This window comes from Microcebus murinus, chromosome 16 (genome assembly GCF_040939455.1).
Source record: "Microcebus murinus isolate Inina chromosome 16, M.murinus_Inina_mat1.0, whole genome shotgun sequence".
Classification (NCBI taxonomy): Eukaryota; Metazoa; Chordata; class Mammalia; order Primates; family Cheirogaleidae; genus Microcebus; species Microcebus murinus.
In genome coordinates this window covers 59,614,432-59,640,643 of record NC_134119.1, presented here as the reverse complement: position 1 = coordinate 59,640,643, position 26,212 = coordinate 59,614,432, and the positions used below count along the sequence as shown (strand labels likewise).

The following is a 26,212-nucleotide window of genomic DNA, read 5'->3' as shown; positions in this document are numbered from 1 at the left end:
AAAACAGCATGTGTTGGCTTTCTTTTTCTATTTTAGATTTAGAGACCAGGTATGAGACTAAGAAGTTATCTTCAGAAAATGATGTTTGTGAAATAAATTTATCCCAATGGAAGATAATGGAAAGAATTAAAAATCACAGCCTTAAGAGTCTCATTTTAAAAAATGGCTGGGAGACCAAAAGAAAATTTGAAGGACAAGAGGGACCTCAAGAGGAATATTTCAGTCAAGTGAAAATTCCATCTGAAAAAGTGTCCTCCTATCAGAAACGCACATCTGTAACTCCACATAGGAGAATTCATTTTGTTGATAAACCCTATGAATGTAAGGAATGTGGGAAGGCTTTTAGAGTGCGTCAACAACTTACTTTTCATCACAGAATTCATACTGGTGAAAAACCCTATGAATGTAAGGAATGTGGGATGGCCTTTAGACAGACTGCACACCTTACTCGACATCAGAGACTTCATTCTGGTGAAAAACTCTATGAATGTAAGGAATGTGGAGAAGCTTTCATATGTGGCCCAGAACTTAGACTACACCACAAAATTCATATTGGTGAGAAGCCCTATGAGTGTAAAGAATGTGGGAAGGCCTTTAGAGTACGAGGACAACTTACTCTTCATCAGAGGATTCATACTGGTGAGAAACCCTATGTATGTAAAGAATGTGGGAAGGCCTTTAGACAATATGCACATCTTACTCGACATCAGAAGCTTAATATTGCTGACAAACTGTATGAATGTAAAGACTGTGGAAAGGCTTTTTTGTGTAGCTCTGGCCTTAGAGTACATCACAAACTTCATACTGGTGAGAAACCCTATGAATGTAAGGAATGTGGGAAGGCTTTTAGGGTACGACAACAACTAACACTTCATCAGAGAATTCATACAGGTGAGAAACCCTATGAATGTAAGGAATGTGGAAAGACCTTTAGTCGTGGTTATCATCTTATTCTCCATCACAGAATTCATACTGGTGAGAAACCTTATGAATGTAAGGAATGCTGGAAGGCCTTTAGTCGTTACTCACAACTTATTTCACATCAGAGTATTCATATTGGTGTTAAACCTTATGATTGCAAAGAATGTGGGAAGGCCTTTAGACTACTTTCACAACTTACACAACATCAAAGTATTCATATTGGTGAGAAACCCTATAAATGTAAGGAATGTGGGAAGGCCTTTAGATTGCGCCAAAAACTTACCCTACATCAGAGCATTCACACTGGCGAAAAACCCTTTGAGTGTAAGGAATGTAGGAAGGCCTTTAGACTTAATTCATCCCTTATTCAACATCTGAGAATTCATTCAGGTGAGAAACCTTATGAATGTAAGGAATGTAAGAAGGCCTTTAGACAACATTCACACCTTACCCATCATCTGAAAATTCATAATGCAAAAATGTAATTCTTTTCATTCCTGTGTTATAGAACATTCTGTGAATGTAGTAATTAATCTGTTTTGTTCTATACATGCAACTAACTTGGTATAAGAGGTTTTATACCATTAAAATAATGTATTAATGTAATGTATTCCACCATCACTCAAACCTGAAACTTGAGCACATTTTGTTCTAAACACATTACATTATTAAAACACATGGGGAAGACACTTACCATCTTTATCCCATGAATTTCCTACTTGTGTCATATTGAACAAGATGTTTAACTGCTCTACAGTATAATTTCTTCATTTGTAAAATGATAATATACAAGTGTGGTAAAGATGGCTGCAAATTCTTTGACACTCTTTCCATCAAGAGGTGGAATCTACATCTCCTCCCTTAAATATGGACAGACTCTGTGACTGTTTTGCCCAGTAGGTAGTAGAAGTACTGCTGTGCTGGTTTCTGGACCCAGGCTTTACTGGTAGCATTATTTCATCTCTTGAAATACTCTCTCAAGCCCTCAACTTTCATGTTAAAAAGTCTGGCTACTTTGGTGAAGAGACAACGTAGAGAGAGGCAACTTGCTGAACTCAGTCTTCCAGACATCTACCAAGACACCAGACATTGAAGTGAAATAGTTTTGGATCCTCCAGACCCCATCAGCCAAATGACCTTGAATGACCTCAGCTGATGCTATATAGAAGAATGACCAGGTGAGCCCCTGCCCAAATTCCTGACCCACAAAATAATGACCTATAATAAAATGGTGGTGGTTTTAAGCCGCTAAGTTCTCTCTTATTATCATCATTGGTATTACTCCTAAGAATTTATATTAAAGACTATGGGATAATGAATATATAATAGAAATACCTTCTACCAATAGTCATTCCTTATTGAACTTCAGATATCTTCTTATTATTAAAATATTGAAAGTAGGAAATTATTTTTCAACGTGTTCATTAAAAACCAGATATTCCCACAATCTACATTCTCTGGCCCCAGTCAATATTTAATTAAAAAATAACAAAGAATAACATCAAAGGAAACTACTTGAAAATTTAAAAATCACTTGTATTACAACTCCTGCCTTCATTTTTTTTAATCATTCCATTTTAGCTTTTTTCAAATGGTGAAATGTTATATCTTTGGCCAATGGGAATCTCCTTGAATTGGCTCCTGTGTCCTTTTGTCGTGACAACTTTAGTCTTTGATAGATTTTTTTTTTTTTTCTGAACCAAATACATTGATCAGCTATGGATACTAGAACATTATTCATAAAGAAAGAATGGAGCATTTATCTTGCCTTTCCTTTATGAACTGTATTTTAAGAAAACAAAAGTTGGTGAAGGAAAGTTCTTTTTTATTAGAGAATTCCAGCTATGAAAGGTCAAAGGAATGACAGAATTTGAAAATTAACACTTTTTAACTTATGAAATAATGGATTTGGTTGGTGATAGCAATTCATGTCAAGACTATTAGGTGGAAGATTGATAGAAGCTTATAATGGATGGAGCAGAAGGACAGAACCCACTAATCTATATTAGCATCTCTAAGTTAGATCAGCCAGACTGTGTATTTGTTGATGTGATGCAGTGGATGTACAGGGTACCACCTGTGAAGTACTCTTGCCAAAAAAATTGATTTAGAATTATAATTCAGTCTCTAAATCTAATTACCAGTTTATAGGAAACATGGAGAATAAAAGAACAAATTAATGACACAAAGAAGCAAACAACCAAATCCAAAATTTGGGAAAGTTTATAGAATTAATGGCCTAATTTCTTAACCAATACATGTCAAAAAAGATAAAAGCGGAATCCTATAAATTAAAGGAGACTTAAGAGACGTATCAATCAAATACAGTATATGGAGAGAATTAGGAGCCTTGTGTTAAAATGTACTTGGGATATGTTTTAAGACAAGCAGACGTGGAAATGAAGGAAGAAGTTTATACTCAGATCCCTAGAAACAGGACACCTGGCATGCCACGTAGGGCTGCATCAGGAGCATCCAGGTCTTTCTAGGAGACAAAAAATATGAGGACAGAGCATGGCATGGCCCAGAGCCTTTCTTGGGGTTTTCATGGGAAGGAATTGGTAAGGCAGGGTTAGGCACACTGAGTAAGCTTAGGATTGGATAGTTTGGAAAGTTTTGCTGGGTATAGGTAAATTCCTATACCCCAGAGGAGTAGGTGATTCCTACTTAAATAGTACCTGGCCCTGGGGTGATTTAGAGCAGGAGGAATATTGACATGGTGTGTGAGCGTTTGATAAAGGAGATAGTTGGACCAGCCTGAGCAAGAGCGAGACCCCGTCTCTACTATAAATAGAAAGAAACTAATTGGCCAATTAATATATATATATAAAATTAGCCGGGCATGGTGGCGCATGCCTGTAGTCTCAGCTACTCGGGAGGCTGAGGCAGAAGGATTGCTTGAGCCCAGGAGTTTGAGGTTGCTGTGAGCTAGATTGATGCCATGGCACTCACTCTAGCCTGGGCAACAACGCGAGACTCTGTCTCCAAAAAAAAAAGGAGATAGTTGGGAGTATGAGCTCTGAATTGGTTGGTTTGTATATCAGAGGTATACTTGCAGGGGAATGTTTGCTATCTGTGCAGTAGCTGGCCCTGGGAAAGGCAATCTCTCTTGGATCAAGGCCCCAAATACCAGAACATCAAGAATACAGAAAATAAGAATATATAGTCAGTACAATCCAGATTTGAACAAATAAATGAACATTTTTTAGATATTATAGAAATGTAATCATGGATTAGATATTTAATGATACTAAGTAATTATTCATTTTATTAGGCATGATGATGGCATTATAGGTGTGTGTAAGTCTTTATGTGTTAGAGATCTATACTAAAGTATTGAAGGATAAAATTATGTCATGCTTATGATTTGCTTGAAAATACTTAATAAAAACTAAAGGTGTGAAGGATCAGGTGAATCACAATTGGCAAATTGTTGATAAATATTTAATCTGGATAATGTTTATATAGGGTTCATTGTCCTATTACTTATATCTGAAAATTTCTATTATAAAGTTTTTCTAAGGTAGAAAATAAAATCTGAAATTTTAGACTATTCACTGATGAATGATAATGTGTTGCCTACAAATAAAATCTGTGGGAAATCATCAAAGTTCTGTTTGATAGAAAATTTAAAACTTAATGCATTTAGAAAACCTGGATTGAGAAACCAGTGTTTGTCTTGTTCATGACTATGTTCACACATCTACAATGTCTGTCATATAATAGGCAATTGATAAATATGGTGAAAACAGTAAGTTAACTTAATCCAGAAAAAAAAAGTTTTAAAAAGCAAGGTGAGCCGGGCGCGGTGGCTCACGCCTGTATTCCTAGCACTCTGGGAGGCCAACGCAGGCGGATTGCTCGAGGTCAGGAGTTCGAAACCAGCCTGAGCAAGAGCGAGACCCCGTCTCTACTATAAATAGAAAGGAATTAATTGGCTAACTAATATATATAGAAAAAAATGAGCCGGGCATGGTGGCGCATGTCTGTAGTCCCAGCTAGTCAGGAGGCTGAGGCAGGAGGATCGCTTGAGTCCAGGAGATTGAGGTTGCTGTGAGCTGGGCTGACGCCATGGCACTCACTCTAGCCTGGGCAGCAAAGTGAGACTCTGTCTCAAAAAAAAAAAAGCAAGGTGCATAGCAGGAAGTGATTTATATGACACATTAATGAAATAGTTAATAAAATAGTAGACTAGCCAAGGATGTTCTCTTTGCAAAGACTATTAATATAGAATTGGTAGTTATTGAGGGAAAAAGATGACTCAGTTATAGCTTTGTGTGTGGGAAAGATGAAATAGCTACAATATATTGAAATTTTTAAAGTTATATATTACTATATACATGTATTTCAATATATATAAAAATATAGGTAATGAATTATCTAGAGAAATCTAAATGATTAAAGTTGACTCAAGATTCTAGAGAAAACCTGAACAATCTATAAGAGGAAAAATTAAATGTAGTTATGATCTTGTTTTTTTTTTTTATTTTAGCGTATTATGGGGGTACAAGTGTTAAGGTTATATATATTGCCCATGCCCCCCCTCCTCCCTCAAGTAAGAGCTTCAAGCGTGTCTATCCCCAAAACATTTTAAAAACTAGAATCTTTAGTTTCACAGGCAACAAAAAGTTTTAAAAAAAGATAACCTCTAACAAAATTTTGCTAAAACATTCTATAAGGCAAATATCCCAATAATAAAATTAGATGAGGATACCCCTTAAAAAGCAAAATCTGGGCCAATTTCACTTAAGATACATGCAGACATTCCAAATGAGGTACTAGTAAATTGAACTCAACTGAACAAGTATAAAACATAAAATGATTTACCAGGAATGCCCAGGGGTCTGACCTGCTATCAGTTAATTATGTATCCAGACTTTAGGTTTCCTAACTTGAACAAAGTAACAGTACTGGAAAAAATGGCATGATTCAGCTCCAATATCTTTTAAATTGTTTCTCTTATTCTCATTTATCTTAGCTTCACTGACTTTACAAAATAAATGAACAATACATAGAAAAAAAGAGGAATTCAATGCAAAATTTTTTACCTTTTGTCTTAGTCCATTTTGTGCTACTATAACAGAATAACACACAGAGTGGGTAATTTACAATGAACAGAAATGTATTGGCCCATAGTTCTGGAGGCTAGGAAGTCCAAGATTAAGAGGCTGACATTTTATGAGGGCCTTCTTGCTGCAGGATCCCACAACAGAAGGGCAAAGAGAAAGAGGGGGGTGGGAGAGGAAGAGAGGGCTGAACTCATCTTTTTATTATATGAAGAACACACTCCCATGGTAATGGCATTAACCACTTTGGTACAGTGCTCACTGGCCGCGAAACCTTGCCCACAGCTGGCACTCATAGTCTGCACGATAGTTTGTGCATTGATGATGAATCCATTTTGCTCTTGTGTGTGATGAGGAAAGCTTTAAAAAAGCTTGTTTTACTTTACAGGCAGCTTTACTTGTAATGTAAATCAGAATAGGTAACATATACATATATGTTTTTATTATGTTATTTTTAAATGTTCACAATTTTATTTTGATAAATGAAAAATTAGAAAAGTCATATCACTGCTGTCAGCTAAAGTCGACGCTCGGCTGTGCACCTTCATATCACAGCTGTCGGCTAAAGTTGACGCTCCGTTCATCTGTGGCTATCGACTATAGTTGACAATCGTACCGAAGTGATTAATCCATTCATGACGGCAGAGCCCTCATGGCCTAATCACCTCTTAAAAGTCTACCTCTTAATACTATGGCATTGGTGATCATTTCCCCTCAAAATTTAGGGATGAACATTGGGGGACACATTCAAACTATATAGCATTCTTTCCTGGCCCCCAAAACTTATGTCCTTCTCACATGCAAAAGCATTCACTTGGTCCTAATTGCCCCAAAGTCTTAACTGTTTCCAGCACAAACAAAAATCCAGAGTCTCATCTAGATCAGGTGTGGATAAGACTCAAGGCATGATTCATGCTGAGGCAAATTTCCCTCTAGCTGCAACCTATGAAATCAGGCAAGGTAGCTACTTTCAAAATGCAATGGTGGGGCCGGGCGCGGTGGCTCACGCCTGTAATCCTACCACTCTGGGAGGCCGAAGTGGGTGGATTGCTCAAGGTCAGGAGTTCGAAACCAGCCTGAGCAAGAGTGAGACCTCATCTCTACTATAAATAGAAAAGAAATCAATTGGCCAACTAATATATATATAGAAAAAATTAGCCGGGCATGGTGGCGCATGCCTGTAGTCTCAGCTACTCGGGAGGCTGAGGCAGCAGGATTGCTTGAGCCCAGGAGTTGGAAGTTGCTGTGAGCTAGGCTGACACCATGGCACTCACTCTAGCTAGCCTCGGCAACAAAGTGAGACTCTGTCTCAAAAAAAAAAAAAAAAATGCAATGGTGGAACAAACATATGATAGATATTCCCAGTACAAACAGGGAAGAAAAAAGGGGTAATTGGTCCCAAGTAAGTCCAAAACCCAACAGCACGAACAACATTAAATCTTAAGGCTCCAGAATAGTCTTCCTTGATGCTGTGTCCCTCATGCTGTGTCCCTCCTTCTTGGCACCTTGGAGTGAATGTTTGGTCTCCAAGGTCTGGGACAGCCCTGCCCCCGTGACTTTGCTGGGCTCATCCACACTGTCTCTCATGGGCTTGGGCTCATGACCACAGCTCTCCCAGACTGGAGTTGCACACTGGTAGTTCTACAGTTCTGGGGTCTCAGGGGTGGGCTGGCTCCAGCAGCTCCACCAGGCGTTGCCCTAGTGGGAGCTCTCTGAGGTGGCTCCACTCCTACAACAAGTCTCTGACTGGGCCCCCAGCCTGTCCAAGACATCCTTTGAAATCTAGGTAAAGGAAACCATACTTCCATAGCTCTTGGCATTCTGCACACCTGCAGAATTAGCACCACATGGATGCTGCCAAAGATTGCCACTTGTGCCCTCTGGAGTGGTGGGTTGAGCCACACCTGGACCTGTTAGAACCATGGCCAGGGTGGCCAAGGGGCATTGTGCTGGAATGTGGGGAGCAGAGTTCCAAGGCAGCACGGAGCAAAAAATGCTGATATCCTGCAGGTGCCTCTCTGGAAACCTTGGCCTCAAGGCTCTGCTCTGGGCCTGCAATGAGAGGGGCAGCCTTAATGATCTCTGAAATAACTTCAGAGTCATTCTCCCACTGTCTTGATAAATAGCACCTGGCTCCCTTGTATTAGTATAATGTTTTTAGCAATCACTTGACCACACCGTTGGTTTGCTGTCCTAAACCTGCCTTTTCACTCTTCAAGTGGCCAGGCTGCAAATTTTCCAAATCTTTCCATTCAGCTTCCCTTTTAATTATAAATTCCATCTTTAAATCATTTCTCTCATCTCACATCTTACTGTATGTGGTTTAAAGAAGCCATGCAGCTCTTTGAATATTTTACTTAAAAATTTCTTGCACCAGGAATCCTAGTTTACTATTCAGTTCTGCCTTCCTTGAAACCCAGGGCTTGGACACAATTCAGCCAGATTCTTTACCAATTTATAATAAGGATCACCTTTACTCTAGTTTCCAATACCTTGTTCTTCATTTCCATCTGGGACCTCATCACCCTTTACTGTCCATATATCTATCAACATTCTGATCACAACCACTAATCTCTAAAGTTTCAGTCTTTCTCCACACCTCTGCTCTTCTGAGTGCTTACCAAAATTGCCCTTCACACTCCATTCACAGTAAACGATACAGGCTTATTCTAGCATTGACTTCAAAACTGTGCTCCTACTCATTACCCAGTTCCAAAGCCACTTCCACATTTTCAGGTATTTGCTATAGCAACACCACCTTCTCCAGTACCAATTTTCTTGCTTAATCTGTTTTGTGCTACTATGACAGAATACCACAGACTGGGCAATTTACAATGAGCAGAAATTTATTGGCTCATGGAGAAAATCAAGTTCAGGGGGCCAACATCTTATGAGGGCCTCTTGCTGTATCATCCCATGGTGGAAGTGCAAAGAGAGGGTGAGAGAAAGAGGGAAAGGGGACAAAGCTCGTCCTTTTATAAGGAACCCCCTCCTGCCATAACAAACATTCCCGTGACGGGGCATTAATCCATTCATATGATCATGAGATCATATGACCTCATGGCATAATTACCTCTTAAAGGTCCAACCTCTAATTCTGTTGCATTGGGGATCAAGTTTCTCCCAAAAACTTGAGCATAAATTTTGGAGGATATATTCAAACCATAGCACCTTCCACAAAATAAAAATGAGTATTGCCAAAAGTCTTCATTTTTAAACAGAGCTCATTTATGCCATTGTAGTCATATAATAAGAATTGTACTTCCAAGTCCATTTTGCTCAGATTGGGCAGATGTCAATAGACATTAATCAGGTAGGGCGAGGTGGCTCACACCTGTAATCCTAGCACTCTGGGAAGCCGAGGTGGGAGGATTGCTCAAGGTCAGCAGTTTGAAATCACCCTGAGCAAGAGCAAGACCCCCAACTCTACTAAAAATAGAAAGAAATTAATTGGCCAACTAAATAATATATAGAAAAAATTAACTAGGCATGGTGGCGCATGCCTGTAGTCCCAGCTCCTTGGGAGGCTGAGGCAGGAGGATTGCTTGAGTCCAGGAGTTTGAGGTTGCTATGAGCTAGGCTGATGCCATGGCACTCACTCAAGCCTGGGCAACAAAGCGAGACTCTGTCTCAAAAAAAAAAAAAAAAAAAAGGTCATTAATCATCTGGAATAATTCATCTTTCCCACTCAAGATTTCAAATTGTTTTTAATTTGTAAACAGTAAAATATAACAAAGAAGTATTTTAAGTGCTATAATAAAATTAATTTTTACTTATAAGTCAATTGTGTTTCTCCTCTCAGGTTAACATTTTCATGTTAACAGAGATCTCCTGGAGACAGTACATTTACTCAAAATTTCTGAAAGTATGTTCCACAGAACACTAGTACTTAATGGTGGTTGAAGAAAATGATTTTGGCAGATAAGCATGGGAGCTCTGTATTTCTTGGGGGGAAAATCACATTAAGTGCCTATCAAAAAACTAACAAAATGTTTTATTTTATCTAACCCAGGTATCATAGACTTCACTATAGAACTCTGATTCCCAATACCTTTTAGAAATGTGATTCTATTTTGGGAGATACTGCCATAACCAAAAGGACTTCAAAGATGGAATGTCAGCATTATGGCAGATGTATGGTTACTTGTATCGTGAGGAAAACAACTCATATCATGCTTTGTAACCAGCTGCTTGCTTTTTTTGAATTTAAAATGGTACTTTTCAATAGAATGTAAAACCCACTAGTCCTATCTTTTATATATACACTAGATGTATTTAAACCTTTTATTGATCAGTATTTATGTTATATGCAGTTTCTCACTGTGAAAAAATGCCTTATTGAGGCCGGGCGCGGTGGCTCACGCCTGTAATCCTAGCACTCTGGGAGGCCGAGGCGGGCGGATTGCTCAAGGTCAGGAGTTCAAAACCAGCCTGAGCGAGACCCCGTCTCTACCATAAAAAAATAGAAAGAAATTAAGTGGCCAACTAATATATATAATATAAAAATCAGCCGGGCATGGTGGCTCGTGCCTGTAGTCCCAGCTACTCGGGAGGCTGAGGCAGGAGGATTGCTTGAGCCCAGGAGTTTGAGGTTGCTGTGAGCTAGGCTGACGCCATGGCACTCACTCTAGCCTAGGCAAGAAAGCGAGACTCTGTCTCAAAAAAAAAAAAAAAAAAATGCCTTATTGAATATCTGTGTGTTTATTGTTGTACATAAACAAGAGTTTCTCTAAGGTATTTATCAAAAAGTGGGATTGCTTGGTCACAGTTTATATTTACTTTCAACCCCACTAGATATTGCCATAAAAATGGAAAGCATCAGCGTGGTACCAATTTACAATCCCTTCAACCAGTGAAATGTTTTATATTAATATTTTCCTGGTTAAAAGTGTGTTGAAGGCCGGGCGTGGTGGCTCACGCCTGTAATCCTAGCACTTTGGGAGGCCGAGGCGGGCGGATTGTTCAAGGTCAGGAGTTCGAAACCAGCCTGAGCAAGACCCCGTCTCTACCAAAAATAGAAATAAATTAGTTGACCAACTAAAAATATATATACAAAAAATTAGCCGGGCATGGTGGCGCATGCCTGTAGTCCCAGCTACGGGAGGCAGAGGCAGGAGGATCGCTGAGCCCCGGAGATTGAGGTTGCTGTGAGCCAGGCTGACGGCACTCACTCTAGCCTGGGCAACAAAGTGAGACTCTGTTTCAAAAAAAAAAAAAAAAAAAAAAAGTGTGTTGAGCATCTCTTCACATCTGTTTATTGGCTAAACTGTAACTTGCCAATTCATGTCTTTGCTCATGTTCCTTTAAAAAAATTTATGTAAGAATTGTGAGATTCTTAAAAATAAATTCTAGATAGTCCTTCTACCTACTATAAATGATGGACTTATTCTCTCATATTGTGGCTTACATCTGTATTCTGATATTCATATTAAAAATTTTAATATGGATACGTTACCCATATGAAATAATATTTCATTATTACCTAATAATCTTTTTAACTTTATTTTTTACTAGACTCTTGGTTTTCTCGGAAATCAGGTGAGTCAACTGCAAATAGCTATAATTTTGTTCTTTTTCCTTAACATTTATGATTATTTTATTAATTATTCTGATTGTAATAGAACCTCCAGAATAAGGTTCAGTATTAGTGGTGATAGCAGGCATCTGGTCATTTTCTCCAACTTAATGGAAATTACTTGGTGTAGGCCTGCGCGGTGGCTCACACCTGTAATCCTAGCACTCCGGGAGGCCGAGGTGGGCAGATTGCTCAAGGTCAGGAGTTGAAACCAGCCTGAGCAAGAGCGAGACTCCCATCTCTACTATAAATAGAAAGAAATTAATTGGCCAACTAATATATCTAGAAAAAATTAGCCAGGCATGGTGGCGCATGCCTGTAGTCCCAGCTTCTTGGGAGGCTGAAGCAGCAGGATTGCTTGAGCCCAGGAGTTTGAGGTTGCTGTGAGCTAGGCTGATGCCATGGCACTCACTCAAGCCTGGGCAACAAAGGGAGACTCTGTCTCAAAAAAAAAAAAGAAAGAAAGAAAGAAACTACTTGGTGTAATGTTTACTTCAAGTTTGAGGTAAATAGACTTTGTTGTAGCTAAGTTGTTTCTTTTCTACTTAACTTTTTTATTAGAAATGCCTGCCGAATGTTGTCAGATGCTATTTTGGCACATTGATATAATGTTTTTCTCATTGAATTTGTTAATGTGATATGTTGTACTGTAGTCATTAAGGCAGTATGATATAGGTGCAAGAATGAACAAATAGACTAGTGGAACAAAATAAAGACTCCAAAATATACCTATGTGGTCATTTAATTTGTGATAAAGGTTCCTTGGCAATGTGGTTGGGAAATGAAGGTCTTTTCAATAAGAAGCACTGGGTCAACTGCATCTCTATATTGATAAAAAAATTAATCTTGACCCTTACCACACACTATACATAAATCAATTCCAGATACGTTAGTGATCTAATTGTAAAAGGTAAAACAAAGGCTTTAAAAGAAAATGTAGAATATCTTTCTTGCATTGGGGTAGCAAAATTTCTTAGTTCACAAAAAAGCACTAACCTTAGAGGTAAAAAAATGGTAAATTTTACTATATTAAATTTAAGAATCCATTTTAATCAAATGACACCATTAGGAAAGTAAAAAGGCAAAACACAAAGTCGGAGAATATTTTCACTATATATATTTAATTAATGACTCATCCAGATATATAAAGAACCCCTACAGATCAGTGACAACCAAATAGGAAATGGAGAAAATGCTCAAATAATCATTTCAAAAAAGGGACATCAAAGTGGCCAATGAAGACATGAAAAGGTGCTCAAATTCACTAATTATTAAGGAACTGGAAAAATTAAAACCACAATATGATATCACTACACAACTCCCAGAATAGCTAATAAAAAAGTGTACAAAGGGCTTGTTTCCTGATGTCCAGGCGGGGTGGCTCACAACTAATCCTAGCACTCTGGAAGACCGAAGCGTGAGGCTCACTTGAGGTTAGGAGTTTGAGACCAGCCTGAGGAAAAGCGAGAACCCTGTCTCTACTAAAAATAGAAGGAAAATAATTAGCTGGGTGTGGTGGTGCGCCTGTAGTCCCAGCACTCCAGAAGCTGAGGCAGGATGATGCCAGGGCACTGTAGCCCCAAAACCTGATAGAACTGAACGGGAAAAAGACACCCTTTCTCAGAGACAGAACTAGACTTTTAAAGTCAGCAAGGATAATGAATTTCCAATGACAATATCAACCGTCTTAACCTAATAGACATTTATAGAATACGTTCCCAACGGCAGGAGAGAAAGAAAAAAGCAGACAGGAAGGGTGGGATGAAGAAAGACAGCGAGAGCGCGAGCGCACACCAGTGGCCTAGGTCCTGCTCCAGGTTCTTAGGGGTATTTTTATTGAGCACCTGATGTATGGCCACACCCTCCTTGGGTGTATACACTGAGCACTTGCTGTGTGCTCAGTATATTAGGTGCCTACTGGTGCCAAGACTTGTTTCTAATCCTGATAGGACCGCCTCAGCGACAAACAAAGCCGAACTCCAGGGGCCCGCCTGGTCCAGCCCCGCTCGGCCTCCGAAGCCCGCGCGCGCCAACACCCTCTCGCCGGCAGCGCCGCGCATGCGCACTCCGCGCGGCCCTCCCGCCCGCGGACTACATCTTCCACAGGCCTCCGCGCGCAGTTTCTTTCCGGCTTCCCCGCTGGTGTCGGCTCCGAGAGGTGAGTTGGTCGCGTGCACTGAGGCAATGGGCGCGGGGACGGCGCGGCCCTCCGCGTGAGTCGAGTGACGGCGACTGTGGAGTTTGTGGCGCTGACGGGGCATCGGGCGCCCTGCCGCGTCCTCTGCTCTCCGGCGTCAGCGCTGCACGGTCCGGCGGCCCGGAATGGCTCCGAGTTAGAGGCACGAGCCCGAGCGGAGGGGCCCTAAACAAAAAGACGCAGCCTGAGAACAACTGCAGGTCTCAGCAGCACAGCGTCCTCCCGGGGACACGGAGGTGAACTCGGAGGCAGAGTCCAGCCCGGTCTTCGTGCTCTCTGGCCTTTCTCTCGGACACCGGGAATGGTCAGCTTCTTTCCAGGCTCCCTCTCGTTTTCTCTGGTGGGTTATGTGTGTGGTGGATGGAAGGAGCCAGGGCGATAGCGGGGGTGTGTCGGGTGTCAGCCAGGCTGGGCTCCGGGAAAGGCCTGATGTCTCAAGATCCCGTTCGCTTCCCCAATCCTGCTGATCTTTAGGAAGTGGAGGGAAAGGAGGAAACGATTGCTCTTGCGTATGTAAAAGTCAACGTCAAGATGAGTTTGTTTCCTTTTTGTTCCATGAAATGTAAATTTTATTTTTCCAGGCATGGGGACATTTGCTTCCCTCATCTGTGAAAGAGTGAAAATCAGTTTGGACTAAACAATGAAACAGTCGTGTCATTAATTAGTCTGGGAGGGAAGAGACAGGTGAAGCCAGCTGCTCTCACTCAGATGATTGATCCAAATGTGGATATCTATTCACCACTTTCAGGTTATCCAGTAGTTGTAAAATGCCAATAATGAGATTACAGCTTTCTTACCAAGGATACTGTAGATTCGCTTTGCTATTTTCATTTTATCACATTTTATCATTTATTATTGGAGATACCCAATTTTTAAGCTACCCAGGTGATAACACTCATGGTAACGCTCAATCTCCGGCTAATCCCTGTTTCTCCCACTATCACTGCAGAAACAGCAGCCATTCCAAATCCCTGCCACCCGGAGATCCACCTCAGAATCCTTTAGCTCAAACTCAACCTTTTATAAAAGAGCTTTTCTCCTTCTGGGCCATCGCATTCCAACCATTCCTGTGGAATTTCCTCCCTCGCTACAAGTCTATAGATATGATTTTGTGGGACTATGCAGGCTTGTTCCAGTTAGTCTTTAGCTGGGTGGGCTTTAATCTCTGTAATGTCCTGTCCAATAACCTGGTGCTTTGGCCTTCCTTTCCAGGGGATGTTGGGGTGATGAGGGTAGACTCTGCACTCCCCAGCCCCCGCACCTCGCTTTCCAGTGGGTATTGACACAAGCATTTGGTAATCACTTAATTTCTCCTGTGAACTGCCTCTTTCTAATCATTTGGACAGTATGCAAGTAAACCTCCTGAAGAGAGAGGCTAACTGCAGAGCCTCTGGTCAGGTTTCTATATCAGTCTAGAGGCCTGCTGTGATAGAGGGCACCTCCTGCTGCTCTGGTTGCTCTATCTACAGGGAAGGTGTGGAGCCTGGGATTTTCTCCTCTATTTCCCACGTGGGTACCTTCCCTCATTACTTATGGTCCTGCTGGTGGTCCCATTTATGTCTCATTCACCTCACTCCCACCTCTTATCCATGGATTCCCAGTGCTCTCACTCAGATGACTGATCCAAATGAGGATATCTATTCACCTCTTTCAGTCTTCTCCCTGAGAGTGGCATTGTATGGGCTGCTTCTAGTCCACCCTTTTTCCTCCCCACCTCTAGTTTTGTATTTTAACCTTAATACTAAAGATGCGTGACTCACACATCACCGTTACAGTATTATACTGTGTTCTGAATTTGACTGTGTACTTACTTTTACCAGTTTTATACTTTCTGATGTTACTCATTAGTGTTCTTTCAGCTTGAAGAACTCCCTTAAGTATTTCTTGTAAGACAGATCTGGTGATGATGAACTTCCTCAACTTTTCTTTATCTGGAAACGGTCTCCTTCATTTTTGAAAAACAGCTTTGCTGGGTAGAATATTCTTGTTTGACAGTGTTTTTTCCTTTAGCACTTTGAATATATCATCCTGCTCTCTTCTGGCCTTTAAGGTTTCGGCTGAGAAGCCAGCTGCTATCTATATTGCTGCTTTTCTCTTGCTGCTTTCAGGACCCTCTCTTTGATAGTTAATAGTTTTGTTATAATATGTCTTAGGGTAGTCTTCTTTGGCTTGAATCTGACTAGTGACCTTTGACTTTCCTGTACCTGGATATTTTTACTTTCTCCAGGTTGGGAAAGTTTTCTGCTACTATTTGGTTTTTTTGGTTTTTGGGGTTTTTTTAGACAGAGTCGCTTTGTTGCCCATGGTCGTGAGTGCCGTGGCGTCAGCCTAGCTCACAGCAACCTCAAACTCCTGGGCTCAAGCAATCCTGCTGCCTCAGCTTCCTGAGTATCTGGGACTACAAGCATGCACCACCATGCCGGCCTAATTTTTCTATATATATTAGTTGGCCAATTAATTTCTTTCTATTTTATAGTAGAGACAGGGTCTCGCTCTTGCTCAGGCTGGTTTTGAACTCCTGACCTTGAGCAATCCGCCCGCTTCGGCCTCCCAGAGTGCTAGGATTACAGGCGTGAGTACCACGCCGGGCCCTGCTACTATTTCTTTAATTAAACTTTCCACCCATTTATCTTTCTCTTCTCTTTTTTAACTCCCGTGACTCAAACATTTACACTTTTGACACTGTTCTATAAATCTCATTAGCTTTCTGCATTTTTTTTTTTTTTTTTTTTTTGAGACAGAGTCTCGCTGTGTTGTTCAGGCTGGAGTGCTGTGGCGTCAGCCTAGCTCACAGCAACCTCAAACTCCTGGGCTCAAGCAATCCTGCTGCCTCAGCCTCCTGAGTAGCTGGGACTACAGGCACGCGCCACCATGCCTGGCTAATTTTTTATATATATATTAGTTGCCAATTAATTTATTTTCTATTTATAGTAGAGACTAGGTCTCACTCTTGCTCAAGCTGGTTTCGAACTCCTGACCTCGAGCAATCCGCCCACCTTGACCTCCCAGAGTGCTAGGATTACAGGTGTGAGCCACTGGGCCTGGCCTGCATTTCTTTTCATTTTCTTTTTTCCCTGACTGTATATTTTCAAATAACCCATGTTCAGTTCACAGATTTTTTTTCTTCTGCTTGATCCATTCTGCTGTTGATGTTCTCTCTTACATTTTTAATTTCCTTCATTGTATTTTTCAGCTCCAGGATTTGTTTGATTTTTTTTTTAAATTATTTTAATCTCTCTAATTTTTCATTCTGGTTAATTATTATTTTCCTCATTTTATTGAGTTTTCTCTGTATTATATTGAAGTTCATTAAACTTCCATAAAACAGTTATTTGAATTTTTGCCAGGTTGTTCAGCCCTCTCCATTACTTTAGGGTTGGTCATTGGTGCTTTATTTTGTCCAGTTGGTGATGTCATGTTTCCCTGATTGTCCTTGATCCTTGTGGCTGTGTGTCTGCATATTTGAAGAAGTAGATTTTTATTCCAGTCCTCAGATTCTGGCTTTGTCTTGCAAAGGTCTGTCAACCCATCCATTGATTCTGGGAAGTATGTCTGGTTTGGTCCCTAATGCTAGGTCTGCAGTGGTTGGATGTAGAACACCAGGAGCTTGGAGCCACCATGGCCGGTGTGGCATTGGGGTATGCCTACAGCCAGTGCCCACTGAGGGCTGCTTGCTGTTGAGGATTGTTTGGACCCAAGGACTGCTGACATCAGCCTGGTAGGGGTAGCATGAGATGGAGTTCACCAGACAAGCCTGAATCCTGGGGCTGTGTGGTCCTGTTTAATGCTGAGCTGGGCCTAGAGGCTTAGTCTGTGGGTACTTGCCTGGAGTCTGGGGTCATGAGGGTCTGCCTGGTGCTGGGTTTTACTGTGGTGGGCCTGATGTTAGGGAACAAGACAGATTTCTATGCTCGCTTCCCTGTCTTCTTCTCAAGTGGAGAGTATCTCTCAGCACTGTGCTCCCTGGAGTAGTGGGAAGGGTGACAAGGCTAATGTCAAACTGTCCCTTCTACTCTCTTTAATGTGTTTTTTCTTATTGTGGTGCTACAGCCAATTACTGTGATCTCTCACCTGGTTGCCTTAGCTCTTATGAAGGTATTTTTGTTTGTGGATAGTTGTTCAAACTGATATTTCTGTAGGGGGACAATTGCTGGAGAGACCTATTCCACCATCTTCTGAGATAGTATTTTTTGAAAGGTTACTAGTTATTTCTATTTTTTAGTGAATTACCCATCCTCAGGCTTCTCTCAGTGAAGTAGAAATCCTATCCCAGAGGCAAAAAACCAAAGTTGAAAGAGAACTGGCCTTTTAGTTATAGAAATGTGGATTCCAAACCAATGTTTGCCACTTAACTGATTTAACCCCTAAGCATCCGTTTCCTGAGCTATTAAAAGGAGAGAAGAGGCCAGGTGTGGTGGCTCACGCCTGTAATCCTAGCACTCTGGAAGACTGAGGCTGGCGGATTGCTCGAGGTCAGGAGTTCAAAACCAGCCTGAGCAAGAGCGAGACCCGTCTCTACTATAAATAGAAACAAATTAATTGGCCAACTAATATATATAGAAAAAATTAGCCAGGCATGGTGGTGCATGCCTGTAGTCCCAGCTACTTAGGAGGCTGAGGCAGAAGGATTGCCTGAGCCCAGAAGTTTGAGGTTGCTGTGAGCTAGGCTGATGCCACGGCACTCACTCTAGCCTGGGCAACAAAGTTAGACTCTGTCTCAAAAAAAAAAAAAAGGAGAGAACTACAGTGCAAAACAGTACTAAGGATCAACTGACAATATGTATATAGCACCCATCTCATAAAGGTTCTCCTTGAATGTTGTTGACTAACTGCAGAGATCATGAATCTTTTCCTCTCCAACTTGGATACTAAAAGAGAAGGGGTGGTGAAAGATGTCATGGTATGGGAGGTCCTGATTGGAAAACTGGAGTGGCGAGTTTTCTTGGCTGGGAAAAGGCCATTGCAGCCCTACGATGGCAGGAGCTGCCAGGCTCTGTGTGGTCTTTTAGTCTTTGTATTTAGTAAGGTCGGGCAGGATCATGAGGGGTCAAAGGAGGCTCTACTTGGATCGTGTGTTTCCATCTCAGCCCTGAAAAGTTGTACTGGAGTGAGGAGGAACTGCTCAAGACAAGTCTGAGTAATCAACTGTCAGGACCAGATCCTCTTTGCCAGATAGCGGCCTAGTCAGAAATCCTTCTACAGAAGTATCTGGGCTTCTACACCAAGTTCATCATTGCTCAGCTGTTTTCTTTGGGGCTTGTATTTCTTCAACTCCCTATACTCTCCTCCAATTGATGTGGGTATGGGATAGGTGTGGGTATAGTGGTGAGGAGTAGTTTTTAGAAGCAGGAATGGAAGAGAAATGTTCATATTAACATAAGTAATTTTGAGACTCTGAAGCATATCTGATTTCATGGTGTCTTTTTCTTCTTTCAGCTTTGGCTTGTCTGGATTCTGTAGTTCTCCAATAAAGAAGTCTTGAAAAATACTGAGCAGTTCTTACAGTTCTAAAACCATGGCCCATGTAAGTTCAATTTTCTCTCTCTCTTTTCGAAATACTGTCCGTTTCATATATGCATATCTACTCCTTATTCTGAAACTTCCTATTTAGCAGAATTCCATTGAGGAATCTGCTTTAGTTCCTCTCATTCTTATGAGGATTGGGGACAGATAGCCCAACATTTTGTGTGCCTTTCTCTTCTTACACTAATTTTAGGCATCTCCTACCTACAAAATCTGTCAAGAGCCAGGAGAGAGCAAAAGTGAAATGCCTTGAGAAAACTGCAGGCATTCTCTGCATAATCCCCCACCATTAACATTTCCCAATGGATTTTAATTTTAATATTTAACCTTTAGGAAGAGTATACTTCTCTCAATACAATGATTTTTCATCTAATTTATTGTAGGAAAGATTTGTGTTCCCAATATATGATATGACATTTTAAAAAATTTTTTGAATTATTTTATTTAGGTAAGACATATGTACAGAAAAGTATATAAACCAAATGTGTACAGCTGAATGAATTTTCATTAATTGAATACATCTGTGCTACCAGGTCAAGAAAGGAAATAGTAGGAGCACGTCAGATGCCCCACTTTCAGACAGTTGCCACCCAGCCTGCCCAACTGTAACCATTATCCTGACTTCAAACACCATAAATTAATTTTGCTTATTTTTAGAACTTTATTTAAGTGAAAGCATGTACTTCAATACAATTTTTTAAACATAAATAATATCTAGAAAGAGTCTTGTTAACTCCAGATACAATTGCTAGACCCTTGGAACCATCTATACATGTTTTGAAATGTATGTAAGTATCACTAAAGGGGATTTGTGTATCTGGTGTTGCTGGTGACAAAGGAGTCATCAGAGCATCATGCTGAGTGTGAGCCATTGTGTTCTTGTTGGAAATGCTTCCGTAGTATACTTCGTATGTAGCCCATGTTTTTATCTAATGAAAATGAATTCCTAAAAGGTTGGGAAAATATTGAAGAAAATTGTGGACAAAGAAACTAAGCAAGGCTGGGCGCAGTGGCTCATGCCTGTAATCCTAGCATTCTGGGAAGCTGAGGCAGGCGGATTGCCCAAGGTCAGGAGTTCGAAACCAGCCTGAGCAGAGCAAGAACTCATCTCTAATAAAAAATGGAAAGAAATTAAAATGGCCAAGTAAAAATATATAGAAAAAATTAGCCAGGCATGGTGGCATATGCCAGTAGTCCCAGCTACTCAGGAGGCTGAGGCAGTAGGATTGCTTGAGCCCAGGAGTTTGAGGTTGCTGTGAGCTAGGATGAGATGGCACTCTAGCCCAGGCAACAGAGTGAGACTCTACCTAAACAAAAAGAAACTAAGCAAGTGAGAAAAATAAATTTAATAAGAGACGATGAAAATTCTAAAGCCAAAGAAAGATGTTATGTGTGCACCGACCCATTGTGTACTATATAGTTCTATACTAGAGAAAAATGTTGTGAAGCTATTTGAAGGGATGGAATTGATATATAATGCATTGTAATTCTCTGATTTAAAATGATGGGCAAATAGGTATGGATTAATAATGTGGTGTTCGAATGTTTCATTTATTTATTTAGAGACAGAGTCTTGCTCTGTCACTCAGGTTGGTGAGCAGTAGTGACATGATCAGAGCTCACTGCAGACTCCAACTCCTGAGCTCAGGCAATCCTGCCTCAGTCTCCCAAGTAGCTGAGACTAGAATATCTTATTTTCAAGAATGGAATACTTACATTAAATGGGAGCTCCCTGTTTTGAGCTTTCCTTGAAGATCCATGGTTTGATAAAAGAGAGAATTTGGTCCTATTTGACTGCTTACAGAGAAAACTCTAAACTTCATGTGAGTTTTTCAAGTATATAAGATGGAATTTAGTGTTGACTGATCTCAGTTTCTGTATGTGTTGAGATCTTATGTAAGGCTTTTAGGATTGGGTGGATTAGGTAGGGGTATAATTGGGGCCTTATATTTGCAAGGCATAAAATTTCATGTGCTGCCTTTCACACCTTTGTCAAGGGACTGAAAGCCTAGCCATGAATTTCCCTGCTCTCACCAGATATACCCCTCTTTGAGCAAGAAAGCTTCCTACCAAGCTATCTCTCCTATCATCTGGACCAGTTACACCCCACCTTATCCTCAACCTAATGCGTTTCACCTCCCTGCTAGCCCATCGAATTATTCAAAACAAGCCAATCACATCCTACTATGAGAACTCAGGAATAATTCACCCACTTATTACTATAAAGCCAGCCTCCCACAGCCCCTGCTTGTTCACTGTGTTCCTGAGTGCAACCCTTTGTGGCCCTGTATGATGTGTTATGTCTTCCCTCAGGTTGTGAATATATGTGACTAATAAATCACTGTTAATCTTGTCTGTCCAGTGTTAGCTATTTGGCTATCTCATACTTTTTAGGGTATTAATAGGGTGAATAGGAGGTGATCAGAACAAGACTGCAAATAGAGACATCAAGAATGATTTCTAGGCCGGGCGCGGTGGCTCACGCCTGTAATCCTAGCACTTTGGGAGGCCGAGGCGGGCGGATTGCTCAAGGCCAGGAGTTCGAAACCAGCCTGAGCGAGACCCCCGTCTCTACCAAAAATAGAAATAAATTAATTGACCAACTAAAAATATATATACAAAAAATTAGCCGGGCATGGTGGCGCATGCCTGTAGTCCCAGCTACTCGGGAGGCTGAGGCAGTAGGATCGCTGAGCCCAGGAGATTGAGGTTGCTGTGAGCCAGGCTGACGCCACGGCACTCACTCTAGCCTGGGCAACAAAGTGAGACTCTGTCTCAAAAAAAAAAAAAAAAAAAAAAGAATGATTTCTAATTATTTCTTCCTGGAGAAAATAATGCCAGGAACAAAGTCCATTGCGTATTTCACAGAATACTGGTCTAGGGCAGGATTTCTCAACTTTGGAACTATTGACATTTTGAGCCAGAGAGTCCTTTATTGTGGGGTACTGTCCTGTGCATTGTAGGTTGTCTGACAGTATTGCCGACCTCTACCCATTACATGCCGGTAACACTCACGCCCCTTCGCCACAGCTGTGACAATCAAAATTGGGATTTTTTAAAATCTTATTTATTTTTATATATATCCAGTAAAAAGTTAATCATATATGTAGCCACAGGGCTATTGAAGAATATATAGGCACTGTGCTTCAGAGATACTAATTTGCTTCTTTTTTCTCTTCTTTTACTTATTTTTCTTGCCATTCCTTATAGACATCTTGCAAGAGATACTAATTTTCTTACTGTCCCCTACTTGTGTCACAAGTTTTCAGCCCTACACTAGTTACATGCTATATGGGCCCCTCTCTGCAATGCATTCCTCAATTTTGAAATTGTTTACTTTCTTTTCAAAAGTAATACCTGAGTTTATTTTTTCAGAGTTCTGTAACATTCAGGGATGTGGCCATAGACTTCTCACAGGAAGAATGGGAATTCCTGGACCCAGCTCAGAGGGACTTATATCGGGATGTAATGTGGGAGAACTATAGCAACTTCATCTCACTAGGTAAGGTTATTTATTCCAAATGATATTGGCTTTCTCTACTGTCAATTTTAGAACTATATTTAGAGAAACTAGCTAAATTTTACTCTGTTACCAAAGGAATGATTTAACCTTTGTTAGGGTGGAAATAGGCCCCTCCATCTAACACCTAATTATTCCCATCCTGCTATGTCCTTCAGACTTTCTTTAGTTAGACTCTGTAATTCTTCATTTCCTTAATATACAAGGGACTGGATTTGTATATGGCAAAAGCATTGTCCAAGAAACCAAATTTCACATTGTATTTGAGCTCAGAATTGATATAAATGCTTCATACTCCTTTGTAATCCACCTAGAGTTCTGAGTTTCTCTAAAAATCAAAGGAACCTGTAGAACATATAAGTGTGGGAAGGATCCATGAAATTTATTTAAAACTCAAGTAAACACATTCTGCTTCCTATAATAGACATATTCACTTCTATATGCTTTGTGATTGAAAGTGAAAATCTAAGCACTTTGCATTTAACATTGAATGAATATCCTAGAAAGGATCTGAGAATGTCTCAGAAAGCCTCTTAGCCTCTCAGCAAAATGATAATAATAAAAATTAATAGGTAATACATATTATGTGTATATAAACACATCACCATATGTATTTGTGCTTAAATGCTATTCTGAGCATTGTTCATTATTAATTAATCTCATAACAGCTGTATGAGAAAGATACTATTATTATCCTAATTTCAGATGAGAAAACTTACACACAAGAGGTTAATAATTTGCTAAGATAACAGAAAAAAAGGCAGATTTGAAGCCAGGGAGTCTTAGAACAGGGCCAGTCAGTGTTCTCCACCACTACGTAATACTACCTCTCAACAGAGCCTATGTGTGGTTAAATTATATTAAACCTGTTCTTAACCATCTGGTGTTTATTCTTTGTGGTTCAAAGGTTACCCTAATATGAGTGTCCTTCAACTCCTTTGTGATCTTAGGCTTCATAAAGTACCGTTTTTATCTATAGATAATTATAAATGTTAACCAAATCTGAATCTAAGGATTTTGGGGTTTATTATTTCATGCCACATTTTTCTTTTAAGCAGGACCTTCTATTTCTAAACCAGATGAAATTACCTTATTGGATGAAGAAGGAAAGGAACCCGGGATGCTTGTGAGGGAAGGGACAAGAAGATACTGCCCCGGTGGTGAGTGAGAGCTGAGGCATCAAGCAATCATTACTATAGGTCTTAGCTAAACTGGTTAGGGTGGAGGCACACCCTTGAGATGTTGGGAATCTTTCTTCAAAAGCCCATGTACTGTGGAAGAAAAGCTTGAGACCTGAAGCAAATTTAAGATCTTTTAAGCCTGGAATAGCAAAGGAACTTTATATTGACCTTGATTACAACACAATTTCTTATCTCATATTTCTCTCCCACTTAAGAGAGAGGAGCTGTTCTCAGTAGAAGAAAGAAACAATAATAAATACAAGAGCAGAAGTCAACAAAATAGAAAAAAGTAGAGAAAATTCATGAAGCCAAAAATTGGTTTCTTGAAAAGATCAACAAAGATGGTAAACACCTAGCTTGATCAAGATAAAAAGAGGGAAAACATAAATTACTAATATCAGGAATGAAATAGGGGTTTTTACTTCACATCATATAGCCATTAAAGGAATAATAAAAGAATGCCATGAGTAACTTTATGCGAGTAAATTTGACAATTTAAATGAAATTGAAAAATTCCTGGAAAAATACAACTTACCAGACCTGGCACAGTGGCTCACGCCTGTAATCTTAGCACTCTGGGAGGCCGAGGTGGGCGGATTGCTCGAGGTCAGGAGTTCGAAACCAGCCTGAGCAAGAGCAGGACCCCATCTCTACTGTAAATAGAAAGAAATTAATTGGCCAACTAATATATATAGAAAAAATTAGCTGGGCATGGTGGTGCATGCCTGTAGTCCCAGCTACTTGGGAGCCTGAGGCAGCAGGATTGCTTGAGCCCAGATTGAGGTTGCTGTAAGCTAGGCTGATGCCACAGCACTCACTCTAGCCTGGGCAACAAAGTTAGACTCTGTCTCAAAAAAAAAAAAAAAGAAAAGAAAAATACAACTTATCAGAACTGACACAAGATTAAAAAAAAGAAACACTTTGTGTCTATTAAAGTAATCGAATAATCATAAATCTTAATTCTACTAAATATGTAAGGAAGAAATAGCAGAAGTATTACAAAACTTCCTTCAGAAAAGGAACACCTCCCAACTCATTTTATGAGGCCAACATAACTTTTTTTTTATTGTTCAGATAGCAAAACAACATAACTCTTATATATAACCTGACACAGAAATTACCAAAATAAAAATTATAAACCCATGTCTTTCACATATATAGGTGTAAAATTTTAAAATATTAACAAAATCTGGTGATATATAAATTGATGGTCAAGTAGGACGATCAATGCAAGCTTGGATTAACACTCAAAAAGTAGTATAATTCACCAAATTAACAGAAAATGTGACAGAGACCATGTGATCATTGTCTTTGTTTATTTTTCTATTGCTTATAACAGAATACCTGGAATTTATAAGGAATTTAGAAAGAAATGGAATGTATTTCTTACACTTAGGGAGGCTGAGAGGTTAAGGAGCCACATCTGGTAAGAGCTTTCTTGCTGATAGGGACTCTGCTCAGTCCTAAGGCAGCATAGGGCATCACATGGCAAGGGGGCTGAGAGCGTGCTGGCTCAGATCTGTCTGTTATAAAGCTAACAGTCCCTCTTCCATGATAATCCATTAATCTGTTAATCCATTAATCTATGACTTGATTAATCCATTTATGAGAGCAGAGTCCTCATGACCCAATCACCTGTTAAAGGCCCTGCCAGGCTGTCATTACTGCCACATTAGGGATTATGTTGTAACATGAGTTTTGGAGGGGCAAACATTCAAATTATAGCAGTCATGTCCATAGATGTAAAATAGTGTATCACAAAATTTAACATCCATTCATGATAAAAACTCTTAGCATACTAGAAATTGAAGGGAACTTCCTTAACCTGATAAAAGGCCTCTGCTAAAAACACAAGCATACTGAATATTTATGATACCTGATTGAAGAATTTCCCACAAAGATTAGGAAAAGGCAAGGATGTCCTCTCCTCCCACATCTTTTTTTTTCCCAGTCCAATCTAAGTGTAATCTCCCACATCTACTTAACATTGTGTTGAAAGTCCTAGCCAATGCAATAAGAAAAGGAAATGAGATATAAAGTTCAAAAGGAAGACATAAAAGTCATATTTGGAGATGGCATGATTGTGCGCATAGAAAATATTAATAATTAAGGAATCTGGCCGAGTAAGGTGGCTCACGCCTATAATCCTAGCACTCTGGGAGGCTGAAGCAGGAGTATTGCTTGAGGTCAGGAGTTTGAGGCCAGCCTAAGCAAGAGTGAGTCTCCATC

At 40.2% G+C, this 26,212-nt stretch overlaps 1 protein-coding gene across 1 annotated transcript in view; it reads left to right on the top strand.

The window, feature by feature from the left end:
- LOC105876876 (uncharacterized) overlaps positions 1 to 26,212 on the top strand; it is a 51,479-nt gene that overhangs the window by 16,093 nt on the left and 9,174 nt on the right. The window contains exons 5-9 of the mRNA XM_075993435.1: positions 37 to 1,403; positions 13,512 to 13,720; positions 19,256 to 19,283; positions 22,658 to 22,784; positions 23,858 to 23,962. Of these exons, the coding sequence (XP_075849550.1) occupies positions 37 to 1,403; positions 13,512 to 13,720; positions 19,256 to 19,283; positions 22,658 to 22,784; positions 23,858 to 23,962 (1,836 nt within the window). The remainder of the gene's footprint in view (positions 1 to 36; positions 1,404 to 13,511; positions 13,721 to 19,255; positions 19,284 to 22,657; positions 22,785 to 23,857; positions 23,963 to 26,212) is intronic.